Here is a 16,961-nt window from a genome sequence, read left to right as displayed (position 1 = left end):
GGTGTTCATTGTTCGGTAGGAACTATGCACCTTACACCGTAAGGTCAGAATTATTGTGGGTAAAATGGTTTAGTTTCCGTGTGCCCTTGCATGACCGTGACCGGAAATTCCTCGGATAAAAAAAGACATATGGACATGTGTGTATGTTATAACTGGGAGTATACACAATCCCTATTTGCCGTTGACATTGTTAGCTTCATAATTCATAAACTGACCACTATATTGCTGATAAAAATCCTGTTACGATCGAAGAGCGCACTTGCATCTGTAACAACTCGTCTACACGTATGCTTGCCCGTACGACTACAGTTGAAAAAAAATGTCTGCTGCTATTTCTAATATAAAGCCTTTGACAGAAGATCATGAACGCTAAGAAGATGTTTATTACAATGCTTTCTACAAGGTGGCTCAGAAAGATGTCGGTGATGAAAAGGTGATTCAATATTTTGATGCCACAGTGATGAAGAGGCTTACTGATGTCTTTGGATGTGGTGAAGAGCTCAGTCTACTGGGTGTAGGAGTCGGAGAAGGTGAGTTATTTCTTTTATAAAATCAGTATATTTTGAATAAGGAGTCATGACAGAATATAGATTGTTTGCGACTTTTGCGTACTCTGTCTGTGTCAAGGAGGGCATATCAGACATTGAGTGGATCGAGTCGGCAGATGCCCCATCATCGGCGGTTTTTATCCCAATACAAAGTATATATACAAACTCTTTCGAAAGCAGTAGGCCTTCATGGATGCATTTTACTTGTTTTATGTCAATATATTAACAATTTAAGTTTATATTTATAAAGATATATATAATATATTTAATATTAAGGCATGAAGAAAATGGTCTAGGAACGTTAGACGTAGCTGTACTTTACAAGTTTATTACGAGCTTTCGGCTTGTGAGGCCTTCTTCAGGTTCTGAAGTACAAACATATACAAAAACACTATTAATATTTAATATACACCTTACAGCGTCATTAGAAGGATATTATGTAGTGAAAAACTGAGTCATTAAGTAAACATGGTCACGAGCAGGTCATTTTCGTGTCCTGTAAACGATTGAACCTAGTGTAAAGGGACACTAATTGAACCAAATGAGTAAATGCCATCTGTGTACCTATAGGCAGAGGAAACGTAAAGGGCTCCCGAGAAACATTAGGTTTAATCATTAGTCAATAGTCATTGTAGTTTAATTAGTCTAATCAGTTATATTGTTTTGAATTTAGGGTTAGGCCTGGTTAGCGTAATATACCAGTTTTTATGATGTCCTGTTAATGTATCATTTAGGATTGTATATAAATGTCGTGCTAATGTACCATATAATATTATATATATATACTGTATAAACATGTAATGTATATACAAACGTTTTAGAAACGGAATATATAGGGACGGAACTTCTGTGGTATATGCCCGATATACCACTTTATACCGTACGTCGATAGGTGGTCGATGACTGTTTGATTTTATTGTCGCAACCTGAATCTCAGTACATGCTTATATATGTGTTACCCTATATATATTGTGATTATGTATGTTGACTTTTATACAGGGCCCCAAGAATGAACAAAATTTGTATACTGATGGAGCCACCCTATTAAACATGATCAAATAATTAATCCTTTTTGTTTGCCCCACAGGCCCGCACGAATTCCAGATTCTGAAGAGTCTTCAATCTCACTACTCATCCATATGTAATGTTGCAGTGGACCCTAATGAAGGCATGCTACAAACATTCAAGGGTAGAGTTGCTACATTGAATTTTGATGACAAATCGTCTTGTCATTGGTTCACTGGTCCGTTGTCACAATTCGTTGCTGAAAGCCCCTTGGCGGGAAACAAGTTCAACCTCATCAGCTCCATACATTCGCTCTACTACACGGGTGACTTTGAGACGACCTTCACCCAACTAGCATCCATGATGAAAGATAAGGGTCTCATGATCATCGTTTGTAAAAACGGTAGGTAGCGAATTGACATCATCATTTGCTCGATCAGCTCTGCAAGTTTCTCAAATAAAATATTATAAATGCCGTAATAAAACTCTTTGAATGAGTGTAAAATCAACTCGGAAATACTCTTTAACATACTATTCTTAGAAGAACGTAGTTAAAACAGACATAAATCGGGATGCAATTTTGTTTAACCTCATAACTTTGCAAACATTTGTTCGTTGTATCCTCTCAATTATTATGATAATAAATAGTCTTAATCCTAATAGTAGATTACATATAAACCCTTCCTATCTGTTTAGTTATGTGTACAATTATTTAATAAGAAATCTTGAACGGGAAGGCGTAGGCTACTCCCGAGTGAACTGGGACAGTCATGGAGAAAAAGAGGACAAAACTTTCGAAAATCTTAAAATAAAAACTGTAACAGGTTATTGTCCCAAAACTGAAGTAAGTGCTAGAGATATTAAGGATCATTTTAAAAGGAGACCTAGCAGAAAGATGATTTTTATCACTGTTTATTTCAGTCTCGTTTTGTTCGTTCATTCGTTGTTGCTTACAGCTAGCCTGAACACAAAAACATTCCACAAGTTAACATGGCTGACAGAAAGCACTCAGTCAAATGAACGACTTTCTTCAAAGAATGTTCGAGAGTTTGCACAAAGTCAAGGGTATGATGTCACCACTGTCGATATACCTGTACATTGGGACATCACCGAAGTGTTTGATGACCAGTCAGACTTTGGAAATAAACTCCTTGACTTCTTCACCCAGGCGGCGTACTTTCGGGAGACGGCACCGTCTGAGGTGGTCGATGGTTTGATGAGCTTTTGGCGTTCTATTTCGACAGAAGATAAAAATGGACGTATCGTAGCACCAGCCCACGACGAAATACTTCTCATCTCAAAATAATTCCCTGTCATCGTCTTTCAGAGCCGTATGTTGTTTCAAATATCAAGTAGGGTCTAGCTTTATTCATGCGCTTGCTAGTTACCTATCTACCACGCATTCGTGATCAAACAGCTCCAATAGCACTTCTGGATAAGGGCCAGGGCTGCATACAACTCATATTTTTTTGGCTAAATATATTACTCATTGCGGATAAAGGATCGAAAATAATATCGCTAGTGACATTCGTTTGTCTCGCAATGTATGGTAAACAAGGGCATCAAAAGATCACGACGTTTCGTGCGCCGCTGCAAACGCAAGGTTGCGTTTATCTAGCAAATTTTTGGCTAGAATCAGGTTTCTCAAACGTCTTTCAGGCAAATTTAGAAGTAGATAAACGCAAATCCTTTTTCAAACGTCTTTAGATATGGGCATATCTAAATACGCAAAAAGGTGCGTTTTGAATGTGACATACAGCCAGAATCACGTTTCTGAGAGATCGATAAACGCAAAGCTGTTTTGAACCTCACATACAAATAGGACCCCCCAGGTGTTGTGTACAAGCATGTGTGTGAAGATGACCTCCGAGAAACTGTCTGCTTCCCGGGTCAAAACAGCTGGGCAGACACAAGGCCTTTATTTTGAATCGTGAAGGGACGATAAACGCGACATCCCGCAAATCACGATCGTATAGTGAGGTTCGATAGTGGGGTTTGATAGTGGGGTACGATATGTACATATCTACTGTAGTGGCAAGCCTTGATAAACGCGCATTCGTCAGGTGATAAAATATATTGTGAGCAAGCGTCTTTTATACTCTACGGGTGGACCGTCAGTCAAATAATTCGATCAATTGATCCTCACTGGCAACAAACTGTAAAACGAACTTAAAATTCAAAGATTATCCAGGACAATTTGTTTCTAAAGTAAACAGTTCCTTAAATTTTGTTCTTGTTACCAGTGAAGAAGTTATAAAATGCATTAAAGAAGCTCTTCACAATACGGCTACTCATGGTTTTGATACTATACCATCGAGTATTTCGAAAGATTCGTCACTTATTATTGTTGAATCTCTGAAGCGTTGTGCCAAATGAATGGAAGTGTGTCAGAATAACACCCTTTATAAAGGAGGCGATGGCACCAACCTGTCGCTTCATAGACCTATATCTCATAATATTTGTGTTGTCAGTACTTCCCAACATTTTAGAAAAACTTGTTTTTTCGGCAAACTTATAAATATTTGAGTGATAACAATATATTGGTACAAAATCAGTTTGGTTTTCCAACCACGCTTTTCAACAGAGTAAAGCGATAAATACTTGCCATGTTATTGGATTGGTAACGTTGGATCAGGGAGATGTGAGTTTTAATACTCACACCTCCCTGGTTTGATCTCGAAAAAGCGTTTGATCATAAGGTGCTTGTGATTTGACTTAATTTTTTTTTCTTCATAATTTCTGATGTTTAGAATGATGGTTATTAAGAGTTATTTACATATTTTTGTTCTTATTATTTCAATTTGTATAATGAACTATCTTTTTGTTGTTAAATGTATCTTGTATTAATATTTGTAATGGATTTGCTGAAAAACAGCCATATGGCTGATGGCATGAGTTCTAACCGTGGTTAAATAAATGAAACAAACACACAGACAAACCATAGAACTGTATCTATAAAGATTCATTTAAACACATTGTGTTTTTGTACTAAAATCTGTCAGCCCTCACCTCGTCCTTGAACTATCAGAAACTCAGAGTAACCTATTTATTGCTACAAAACCTTTTTCTTCTTTTTTTTTCTTCATTTTTTTATTTTTTAAAATACATTTTCCTAATATACACTACTTTGATAAACTCAATTAACTCTCAAACTCACTTCTGAGCTTTCTTAAACTGACTTGACTTTCCTTTAAACAGATTACTGCCAATTTCCATAAACCAAAATAACTGTAAATATCTCTATCTTGCATCCACACACAAGCTTGATTATTCACATCTATCTGCAAAGTATAAATTCGTTCCAAAACCTCAATATTGGATTGTCACTCTCACTGTTTCGAATGACCTTCCACTGACTTTGACAGGCGCTTAAAGTACTTATTTCTCGTTCGTTCGTTCGTACAAAGAATACCAAGGAGTACATCATCTAAATAGGAAGGTCCTCATTTAGCCAACTGATTGTCTCATCATCGAGCTCTCGAAGTCCAGAAGCACCGCGAGTGGATTTGTAGATAGGACATGCATCGATGACGTGATCCATAGTGTGGATCTCTCCACAGGCACAGTTTGGCGATGGATCAGCTCCAATTTTATGCCGGAAATATTGTGTACGGCCAACTCCAGTTTTGATACGGTTGAGGTTGACCCAGGCTTTTCTTGAGAGGTCGCTGCCACTTGGTTTTGCACAGGGCTCTAGGATGAACTCCTTCAGGTTGGTATTAGATGAATACCACTGGTCTGACAAGCGTTGTGCTATCCAATTGGGTAAGGTGGAGGGGGCTTCTCAAGCGGCAGCTCAGCAGCCTGTGTTGCAAAGTGTCTTCCAAATGGAGACGCTGTCCTTCAAAAGCAGAGGGGGCAGAAACAAGGCATTTATCTTATGATCTCGTCTGAGCTGAGGTGGTATGCCAGACAGTATAGGCAGGTTGCTGACAGGTGTTGCAGTGAGTTTTTCCTTTGAATAGTCTCTTGTGTATATGGGTGTGTTGGGACGAAGCTGACTTTTCTAAATTATGGGAGTGAAAGTATTTATATATTTTTTTAAGCAATAACAAATTCAAACACACCAATCAATCTAACACGGCGACCCATCAGCCCAACCTTTTAACTTCGTGATCTCTCAAAATAAATAAGCACTTGGAAACAAAGTAATTACAGTACAGTGAGTTCAATTTATCATGAACTGGTTACACATTTGACTAAGTAAAGATGTCTGTAATTCAGGGGCGGCAATCCCGGGGGGATGGGGGAAGGGTGGAAAATTTGAAGAAGTGCACACAAAAAATATGTAGCAAATAATACTGACTAAAGACTGCAACACACTTTTAGGTTCTGGAGGGTCCAAGAGTGCGCGTTCAGACAAATACAAATGCACAAATATTCTCCCTCGGTAGCTACGCTCCCTCGCATAATATCCCTCAAAAAGTACAAGTGAATATTGTAGAAAAATGAAGTGTGAAAAAAGTATATCGCTTATTTTTATATTATAGTTTTGCTAAGGAATGTATTTTGTTAATACAACAAAACTTAAAAAACCTGAGACGGGGTAGGCACTTCCGTCACCTTCACCCCTTTCATTCACTATGCTCCCTCACACTAGCGTACTGATGGGGAGGGGATGGAGGGCAGTTGCCCCTCCCATGAAATTCGAACGTGGTTTATTTCTAATTCGATACCAGAGATTTAGAAATGTTGCTGAAATGACATGATTTTTCCCTTAGCATCCAAGGGCTCTGCCTCCAGGACCCTAACAAGGGCCCTAAGGTGGCCCCTGGATGCTCATCTAATCGTAATTTGATGCCTAACAACCCCTGAGCTTCTGGACCCCACGCCAATTTACGCTCCACTTGCTTCGCTCTACCTGATCGTAAATACTTTAGCCCCTCCTCTCCCCCCCCCCCCCACTTAAAAAAAAAAAACGTTCCGCGGAGCCAGCATGTAACATGTAAGAGTGGTGGTAACGCGGATTTGCTCCCTCGTTTATCGCATATCGTCCCCCCCCCCGATCATGAAAATAAATCGCCGCCCCTGCTGTAATTATAAACGAAGAAGAACAGGTCAACAAATTGACCGAATACCAAAGTACCAATGTATATATTCCTTACACTTATTAGTTCAAACAAACAAATATATTCTATTTTGCTAGATTACAAATAGAATAAAATTTTAATTTTAGAATATATGAGATATGGCGACCCATCCAAAGGTGGAAGCGGCTTGGTCGATTGATGGAAGAGTCAAGACCAACGAAGAGGGGGTTCAAGTCAAAAAACTTTTCTCATCTTTGCAGCAAGCTGCGACTTTGTAACTCTTTATTTTTCTTTTTACTTCCAAGTGCCTCTCCTAGAGGTTTGCATTTTTACCCGTGCGTTATCTAACGTTCTTTACACCTTTTGTTTTCCCTCTTACATTTATATATATATATATATATATATATATATATATATATTCTCTCTGTTTATTACGTCTTGTTTTCTTTATACATCTTTGTTTTTCCCTTTTTATGCCTTATTTCTCTTTCACTTTTTACTATGTGCACTTGCACTTTTTTTTATCAATATACTCTGTACATCTCTATATATTTTTATGTTCATGTCGTTCTGAGTGTGTCTGTATGTGTGTTCTTGTATGTGAATGAATGTGATGGCTATCCGCAAACTGCTTTGTTTTATCTCTCTGTTTTGGTATTTGATATTTTTTATGACCGCTTCAGATCTGTTGTTTTTATATACTGTTTACATCTAATCTTTCCTCATGGATGATGATTTTGAAGATATTAATGATGGTGTTGTTAATGAGTGTAGCTATATCAACTGCAGCGATTTCCAGTTTAATGGCGATAAAAAACTTTCTCTGATGCATATTAACTCCAGAAGTCTTTTTAAAAACTTTGATGATCTGGTAGTATTACTATCCTGTATAGAACATAATTTCTCTGTTATTGGTATTTCAGAAACCTGGTTCAAACCATCTACAGATGTAGCTATGTTTGATATTCCAGGATATTCATTTGTTCAAGTCTGTCGATCAAATAAGAAAGGTGGTGGAGTAGCATGTTATGTCCGAGACGGGCTTGATTACAAGATACGTAATGATCTATCTATGGCTAATGCTTATTATGAATGTGTATTTTTAGAAATTAGTATTGCAAACAAAAAGTCGATTGTCGGATGCATTTATAGAGCACCTGGTAATGACATTAGATCATTTATTGATGGCTTTGATCATGAAATGCAAATACTGAGTAAAGAAAGGAATGACATTTATATTATGGGTGACTTTAATATCAATTTGTTAAATGTTGATGTAGATGAAAAGGTAAAAGATTTTGTTGACTTTATGTTTTCGTTTGGGTTGCTTTCCCTAATCACTAAACCGACTCGTATCACGTCATCTTCAGCAACCTTAATCGATAATATATTTACAAACTGTGTTCAAGACCATTTCTATTCTGGAATATTCTGTTCTGATTTCTCTGATCACATGCCAATTTGTAGCATTAACAAAGGCAATGCAGTCACTACAGGAAAGGTACACAATAAATTATTTAGACGTGTGATTACTGATGAAAGAATGAATAATTTCCAACGCGATCTTCTTCAAGTTGATTGGTCTAGTTTATATAGCTTGTTTGATGCAAATGTTTCTTATGACTATTTTAGTGATATTTTTTCCAACTTATATAATTTACATTTCCCTTTAGTTGAATTGAGTGTGAAGAAGAAATGCAGGAAACCATGGATTACTCCAAGTCTTCTGAAATCTATTAATCAGAAACATAAGCTTTATCATACATATATTAAGAACCAAAATGAGATTAATCGGAAAAGTTATGTTGACTATAAAAACTTGTTGACAAACCTTGTTCGTCAAAGTAAGAAGGATTATTATGATAATGTTTTTCGAACTACTCAGAATGATATTAGAAAGACTTGGTCTCATATTAATGGTTTGCTTGGGAGGGGGAAGAAGACGCCACTTCCAAATGATATGTATCATAATGATTTACTGTTAAAATCAGACTTACAAAAAGCAAAATATTTTAATGAATATTTCATTGATTTGCCCTCTAAAATAAAGCTACAGTCCCATATACGTCCCGGACCGTCCCGGACCATCCCGGACCCCATCCGGGGTGATCCGGGAGTCGGTCCGTGTTGACACCGTGTTGGCACCGGGGTGGTCCTGGATGGTCCTGGATGGTCCTGGGCGGTCCGGGAGTCGACCCCGGATGTTTTTGACGGTCAAAAACTGCCGGGGTGGTCCGGGACGGTCCGGGACAATAGTTTGATCCGGGGTGATCCGTGTAGCCACCGTGCTGGGTCCGGGGTCATCCGTAGTGGCGCCGGGGCGGTCCGTGTTGATCCGTGGCAGTCCGGGAGTGAGTTATTGACCGCCCAGGACCAACCAGGACCATCCAGGACCATCCAGGACCACCCCGGTGCCAACACGGTGTCAACACGGACCGAATCCCGGATCACCCCGGATGGGGTCCGGGATGGTCCGGGATGGTCCGGGACGGTCCGGGACGTATATGGGACTGTAGCTTAAAAGCATCACACTTTTTTGAACAAAACATCCCGGACCATCCCGGATCACCCCAGACCATGGTCCGGGATGGTCCGGAGTGGTCCGTGCTCGTCCGTGCTGGTCCGGCTTTATATGGGACTGGGGCTTTAACAAGGAAATTCCTCCTGTCCATACATCATACAAATATTTTTTGTCAGTGCAGAATCACTCCTCGTCCTTGTACTTTAGACCAACGTCTGTTCATGAAATTTCTAACTTTGTTTTAACTCTAAAACCATCCAAGGCATGCGGTTCTGACGACATTTCCCCAAAAGTCATTAAAACTTGTATTCAATGCATTGTTGAACCCTTGTGTGATATTTTTAATAAGTCCTTGTTTCAGGGTATTGTCCCAAACAAATTGAAAATAGCTAAAGTAATCCCTGTATTCAAGAAGAATGATCGTAAGAACATTGAGAATTATAGACCAATTGCTTTGTTACCCATATTTTCAAAAATTCTAGAGAAAATAGTGTATAAAAGGTTGGATGACTTCCTTCGACTTTATGATATTCTGATCCCACAACAATTTGGCTTTCGAAAGAATTGCTCTACAAGTATGGGTGTCTTGAATTTGGTAAACACTATTATAAATGCAATTGATGCTGGGAAGTTTTGTCTTGGTGTGTTTTTGGATTTATCGAAAGCATTCGACACTATTGATCATGATATATTATTAAACAAGCTTGAGCATTATGGCATTCGTGGGATAGCTTTGAAATGGTTTAAAAATTACTTACATAATCGATTTCAGTATGTAGTGGTTAATGGAGTTAAATCACAATCTAGGAAGGTAAAATATGGCGTACCCCAAGGCTCAGTCCTGGGCCCCTTATTGTTCTTGATTTATATTAATGATATTATAAACTCATCTCAGTTGTTTACTTATTCACTTTTTGCTGATGATACTTGCTTGCTCTCTCACCACAAAGACATGCATAATCTGATTTTGTCTGCAAATAATGAAGTTCACAATATATTTAAGTGGTTTTGTTGCAACAAACTTTTGTTAAATGCTAGTAAGACTCAATATGTTGTTTTTAGATCAAGGGGCAAAAGAATCCCAGATAATACTGACCCCCTGACAATAGGTGGTCATCTGATCAACCGGAGTCAAAATGTAAGGTTTCTTGGAGTTACAGTTGATGATCATTTAACTTGGAAAGATCACCTCAGCAATGTTTGTACCAAGGTCTCGAGGAGTGTTGGTGTGATTTTTAAGTTACGCTTTTTTTTACCAGAGCAAACTTTAGTAACTCTTTATAATGCTATCATTATGCCTCACTTAACTTATTGTAATGTTGCATGGGGAAATACGTATAGGAGCCATATAAACAAGTTAATAGTCCTTCAGAAGAAAGCTATCAGGCTCATTACAAATTCAAATTACAGAAGTCCAAGTAATCCTTTATTTGTGCAACTTCAGATGTTGCCTCTTGATGAATTAGTCTCCATGAATTGTTTGATATTCATGTACAAATCTCAATCTGCTCAAAATAATTCATTTTTAAAAGATGCGTTTATTGTTAATTCGACTGTCCATTCGTACAACACACGTCAGAGAAATCTTATCCATCAGCCGTTTGCGAGAACACAAACTGCTTCGAACTCTTTTGTAATTAATTGTATCAAAGAATGGAATAAAATGCCACAAAACATCAGATCCAGTCCAACACTACCTATGTTTAAACATACATGTCGAGAATATCTTTTTGAGAGATTACAAAATATGTTAAAGTAAATCCTGGAAAGCCATGTGTGTATGTGTGTATGTGGGTGTGTCTGTGTGTGTGTGTGTGGGTGTGTATGTGTATGTGTGTTATCTTTTTTTCTGTTCCCATATTTACTCATTAGTTATCATTGTAAATATGTTTTTGTCATCGGTTATTCTAAATACTGTTATTTTGTTTTTGTTTATGTACCTTTTAAGGGGCCCCTTATCACAAGCTCTGCTTCTCCGGGGTCCCAAACCTATCATGTTTTTTATTTCTTTTGTGTCAATTGATTGTAAAATGTTGTGTTTGATTGGTTTGAATAAACTTGAACTTGAACTTGATATAAATAGTAAGTTATCAAACTTCGATGTTTTTCAAAAATGCTGCGAAGACTTGTCGACGGAAGACACGTGGCGACGTTGATGTGGACTACCTTCGATGATCTGCTAAGCTGAAATGTTCGGCGTCCTGAACTAAGATGAACCACATGTAGTCTAGGAGCGAAGACCCATGGTAGAAATTGACGAAACCGATAAAAGAAACTCGGCGCGATGAAAATCTCGGCCAGTTGAACCCGATAAGTACCAGGAAAAAAAACTTAGGGATGGGTTACAAAGCAGCTTTCAGAAAACAAGGTACAGGGGGGGGGGGGGGAGGACGGGCCTTTTTTCACTTATTAAGCACACAAAAAAGAAGAACGAAGCTCTTACCCCCCCCCCCCCGCTTATACACGGTGGGGGGGGGGGGGCTGAGTCTTTCCATTCACTCCACATCGATTGATTGCTCAACAATGTTGCACATTGCTTCCCATTATTAGGCATATGTTTGCTCATCTATTCTGAAGCTCCATGACTTTTAAAAAAAAAAATCATTGTTCCGTTGGTACTATACCTGCACCTAACACAATAGCGTCATAATGATTGTGGGTAAACTGAATAAGTTTCCGTGTGCCCAGCTTGCCATGACCATGACTGTGGTGTACGATTTTGCGAATCAACCCAGTTGCCCAAGACCCATAGTAAAGACACCATGCACTGTAATTTGGTTATACACTGTAGCAGGCAAGGTTCAATCTGCAATTTAATAAAAGTATAAACAATAATAAGTCAACTTGCATAAACTGACATAAAAATATCATATCATGTATCAAATTAAATATACCTATCTGTTATCATAACAAAGGAAAACAAACAATGCCTTCTGCACTATATATCTGACTACGGTAAAAAATATGCAACAATTAATGACGCACCGACGGTGACTTTGTCATTCTTCAAGGTCATATCATTCATGTTACTACTACGTAACTACATGTAATACGCGCTACCGTGCACGACAATTACGTAACCTACATACACGTGTACAATCTTTTACGTGAACAACTCATTCATGTCATTATTTTATCACCTCAAAATAGTGTCATAAACATCATATTTCATTAAGCTATCTAGCTGTAAAGACAATATAACTCATAAACTTCAAGATAACATATTCATTTCTACTTACATCATTGGGCTTGTATCACAAAATTAAACGAAAACTTAGGCAACTCTGGGCAGTAAACTATCCCATCACAAGGAAAATCAGCAACACACAAAATCCAGTACGCCCTCAAGCGGCCTAATCCATACACTTTCTACAAAGCGACGCCTGTGACATCACAAGCATCGGCTTCAAACAGAAAGTCATCCTGTACTCCACAATGACCGTGAACGGAAATTCCTCACATAAAAGTCTTATTATAACATAATAATAATAATAATAGTGGGTTTTAGCGCTCATGAAGAAAGATGTCGCTCTCGAAAAGGTGATTCAATATTTTGATGCCACAGTGATGAAGAGGCTTACTGATGTCTTTGGGTGTGGTGAAGAGTTCAGTCTACTGGGTGTAGGAGTCGGAGAAGATATATATAGGTATATATAGTTATTTCTTTGATAAAAATCAGCCATAATCAATATATCCTGTATGTATTATATATTATATGCTGCTACCGACTTTCTCAACCTCTTCAACTCGTATTTGTATCTACGTGTACATTCACTCTTTTAGCCATGTGCTTTGTGTTTGTAAACACCGATCTTTCCCACGGTTAATTATGCAAATCTCACTTATGGAGTTCCTTTATCTCTGACACAATGGATCGTATACAGCGACAGATCATCAGGAACGTTGGTAACTATGCGCCTCGCACACCATTTGACACCACATGCCTTTTACTATACACCTGTAGTAAACACTGATCCCTTTTCTACGGCTGTTATATTTACATCGGCTTTAAAAGATCCGTCTCCTGTTTTTAAACTCTAATGACGTATCCATAAATTATTTTATGAATTTAAGTATTTTTTCACTGAGTGTGGTTTTTGGAAAAATAGCTTACGTGATCTCATATCTTTCAGGCCATAAGATTTTATCGCTCTCTTAAACCTCGAATACATACGTGTTTGTTTGGACATCTTATCATTAGTCTTTATATTACCTTGTCTTTCTTTCTTTTCTTTTTGGTACACTTTTTACAGCATTCTTTTGTTTGTGTGTGTGTTTTTAAAACTTTTATGAGGGGTATACTTTTATCGCTCTCTTAGACTTCAAATATTTTAGTGTTTGTTTGGGCAACCTATTGTTGGCCTTCGTATTTTGTTTATAGTTTCTCCTTTTTTTTGGTACACTTTTTGCAGCACTTCCTTTTTTCTTTTTTCTCGTGAGGGGTAATAAACTACTCTGTCAGAACTGTTCTAAATCACTCAAAGACGATGCTTTTGTATTACTTGCAACTCTGAATTTTTTTCCTTTCAATCATCACCTAGACAACGATGTGTTTTTGCTATCTATTTTTACTTTCTTTCACTTAGACAAATGTATCGATGAGGACAAATACCACTCTCTGTCCGTTAATCCTCTTAGTCTAAATGAACTTAATAATGAGCTGAGTTCTACAAAAATATTACAACCTAACAATGTAACCAATGATTCCTGCAAGTATATGTTTTCTGATGATTTTGTACAAAAATATAAATCTACTCCAGATAATTTTTCTATATTACATGTTAATTCAAGGAGTCATGTCCGTAATTACGACGATCTACAACTTCTTCTTAGTTCATTAGATTACAAATTCACAGTTATTGGAATTTCTGAAACATGGTTTCGAAACAACATTTTAGTTAATATGTTTAATATCGACGGATATTCACTTGTTCATATTGATAGACTTAACAAACATGGGGGAGGAGTAGCTTTATATATAAGAGATGATATTGATTATAACCTGTGTCCTAATTTATCAGTTAGTCGTAATCATTGTGATACTGTCTTTATTGAAATACATCAAGAGAAAAAGAAACCTATAATAGTTGGCTGTGTTTACAGAGTACCTAATACTGATGTTAACGATTTCAACGAAACACTCACGAGTCTGTTGGTCGACATAAATCCCTTAAATAAAGATGCTCACATATTAGGTGATTTCAATATAAATTTACTTAATCAAGATACTGATCACAGAACTAATGAATTTCTAGATATAATGTTTTCATATGGGCTATTCCCTACTATAAGTAAACCAACTCGTGTAACTAGACATTCTGCTACCGTGATTGATAACATATTTACCAATTGTATTCACATGCATTTAAACTGTGGTATCATTTATTCAGATCTTTCGGATCATTTTCCAATATTTTGTAAAAGTGACAATACATCTGTTCCTATTCATTCATTATGTGGCAAATCAAGAGTAATCACCAAAGAAAAGATTTTGTTATTTAAGAATAAGCTACGATTGATTGACTGGTCTGTAATTTATGGTAGAACAGATGTCACTGTGTCATATAATCTATTTATTCATAAGCTTAGCTCCCTTTATTTTGATTGTTTTCCCCTTACAAAGGTAAAACGGAAAAAACACGATAAACCTTGGATCACCCGTGGTATTTTAAAATCTATTCAGAGAAAGCAAAAGTTATATTGTCGTTATATGAAGAAGAGTGACGACGTACGCGAAAAAATACGTTGAATATAAGAACATATTCACAAGTATCATTCGCCGAAGCAAAAAGATTTATTATGAAAACCTATTTAAAAAATTGAGAGGTGATATGAAAAAAACCTGGTCTCAAATAAACAATTTATTAGGTAAAAAAAACAAAACATTACCTTCTCACATGTATTACAATCAGGATAAGATACTAAGTAAAGCATCTATTGTTGAAGAATTTAATAGGTATTTTGTTAATATTGGAAAGATTACACAAGAAAAGATACCAACTTCTTCCTCTCACTTTCTGGATTATTTATCAAACCGTGTACCAAGTTCACTGTTCTTTAATCCGACTTCCAATACTGAAATAATCAATGTTCTCTCATCCATGAAAACATCTGCTGCACCAGGTTCGGACTCTATTGCTGCACGTGGCATTAAGGAATGCATTCATACAATTGTTGATCCACTTTGTTATATCTTCAATGAAGCAATGTCACAAGGTATTGTCCATGATAATCTCAAGACCGCTAAGGTAATTCCAATTTACAAAAAAGGTGACAAACATGACTTTGTTAATTACAGACCAATTGCTCTATTACCTTTTTTTTCAAAAATGTTAGAAAGGATAATCTACGACAGACTGTATACATTTTTTGCACTAAACAATATTTTGATACCCCAACAATTTGGAGTTCGAAAGAATTTTTCTACTGATCTTGGCGTACTGAACTTGGTTAATACTATATCACATGAAATAGATGTTGGTAATTATTGCCTTAGTGTATTTATGGACCTGTCAAAAGCATTTGACACCATTGATCACCACATCTTGTTAAAAAAATTAGAATTTTATGGATGTGGAGGGGTTCCACTTCAGTGGTTCTTCAGTTACTTGTTACATAGAAATCAATATGTGGTGATCGATGGTGTCATTCTCTACAAATGGGCCTCTCCTTTTTCTCGTCTACATAAATGATGTAGTTAAATGTTCTTCAATTCTAAACTTCTCTTTGTTTGCTGATGATACCACTGTTTCATTATCACATAAAAAAATTTGACAATCTTATATCATCAGCAAACAATGAACTAGACAAATTAAATAAATGGTATGCTTGCAATAAATTGTTTTTAAATTTTGACAAAACTAGGTATATTATTTTTCGTGCGAGAGGAAGGAGGGTTCCGTCAAATCTGTCTAACCTCATTATTGGTGAAAATGTCATAGAAAAGGTCGATAATATGCAGTTTTTAGGTGTAATTTTGAATGAATGTCTTTCTTGGAAGCCACATCTTAGCTCAATTTGTACAAAAATATCAAGATCTATTGGTGTTCTCTCTAAATTAAGACTTGTTGTGCCCCAGTCTATTCTGACGACTCTTTACAATAGCATTATACTTCCTCATTTCAATTACTGTAATACTGTCTGGGGTCACACCTTTAAAACCCATTTACTATAGATAAATTATGCATTTTACAAAAGAAAGCAATACGAATTATCTTTAATGCTCCCTTCAATAGTCATACAAAACCTTTATTTTCACAATCAAATATATTACCGTTAAAGGACTTGATAACCTTGAATTCCCTTGTGTTTATGTATAAATTTCATTCGAAAATCTTGCCTCCTCTCCTTAGCGATATCTTTGTTCTGAATTCCTCAATTCATTCTTACCAAACTCGCCAAAGTAATTTAATACACTTACCTCAGGTTCGTTCTTCCGTCGCCTCAAATTCATTTCTAATTCTTTTTCCTAAGTTATGGAACAAACTCCCCAACAATATCAAAAACAGCTCAACTCTTTCCAGATTTAAAAAGCTAAGGAAGGAACCTTCTTTATAATATATTCTTGATATTCTTGTTCGCTTTCATTTGTACTGCCCTCTTATATACATATAGATACAGTTTTTTGCTGCTGCTGCAGAAGTGTACTTCTCTTTTTTTTTCTTTTTTATATTAATACTGATCTCACAAACATTCCACAAGTTACCCTGGCTGACAGAAAGCACTCTATCAAATGAACGACTTTCCTCGAAGAATGTTCGAGAGTTTGCACAAAGCCAAGGATATGATGTCACCACTGTCGACATACCTGTACATTGGGACATCACCGAAGTGTTTGATGACCAGTCAGACTTTGGA

The 16,961-nt window shown here is 36.9% G+C and overlaps 1 protein-coding gene across 1 annotated transcript; it reads left to right on the top strand.

The window, feature by feature from the left end:
• The first annotated feature begins 308 nt into the window (after positions 1-308).
• Positions 309-3,071, top strand: LOC577146. Its single transcript, XM_030994109.1, has 2 exons — positions 309-530; positions 1,636-3,071. The coding sequence occupies exons 1-2, from the start codon at positions 461-463 to the stop codon at positions 1,962-1,964; spliced, it is 399 nt and encodes a 132-aa protein (XP_030849969.1). The 5' UTR covers positions 309-460; the 3' UTR covers positions 1,965-3,071.
• The last annotated feature ends 13,890 nt before the right edge of the window (positions 3,072-16,961 follow it).

The sequence above is a fragment of the Strongylocentrotus purpuratus genome, unplaced genomic scaffold, assembly GCF_000002235.5.
Source record: "Strongylocentrotus purpuratus isolate Spur 01 unplaced genomic scaffold, Spur_5.0 spur5_scaffold_21, whole genome shotgun sequence".
Taxonomy (NCBI): domain Eukaryota; kingdom Metazoa; phylum Echinodermata; class Echinoidea; order Camarodonta; family Strongylocentrotidae; genus Strongylocentrotus; species Strongylocentrotus purpuratus.
This window is presented reverse-complemented; position numbering and strand designations above follow the sequence as displayed.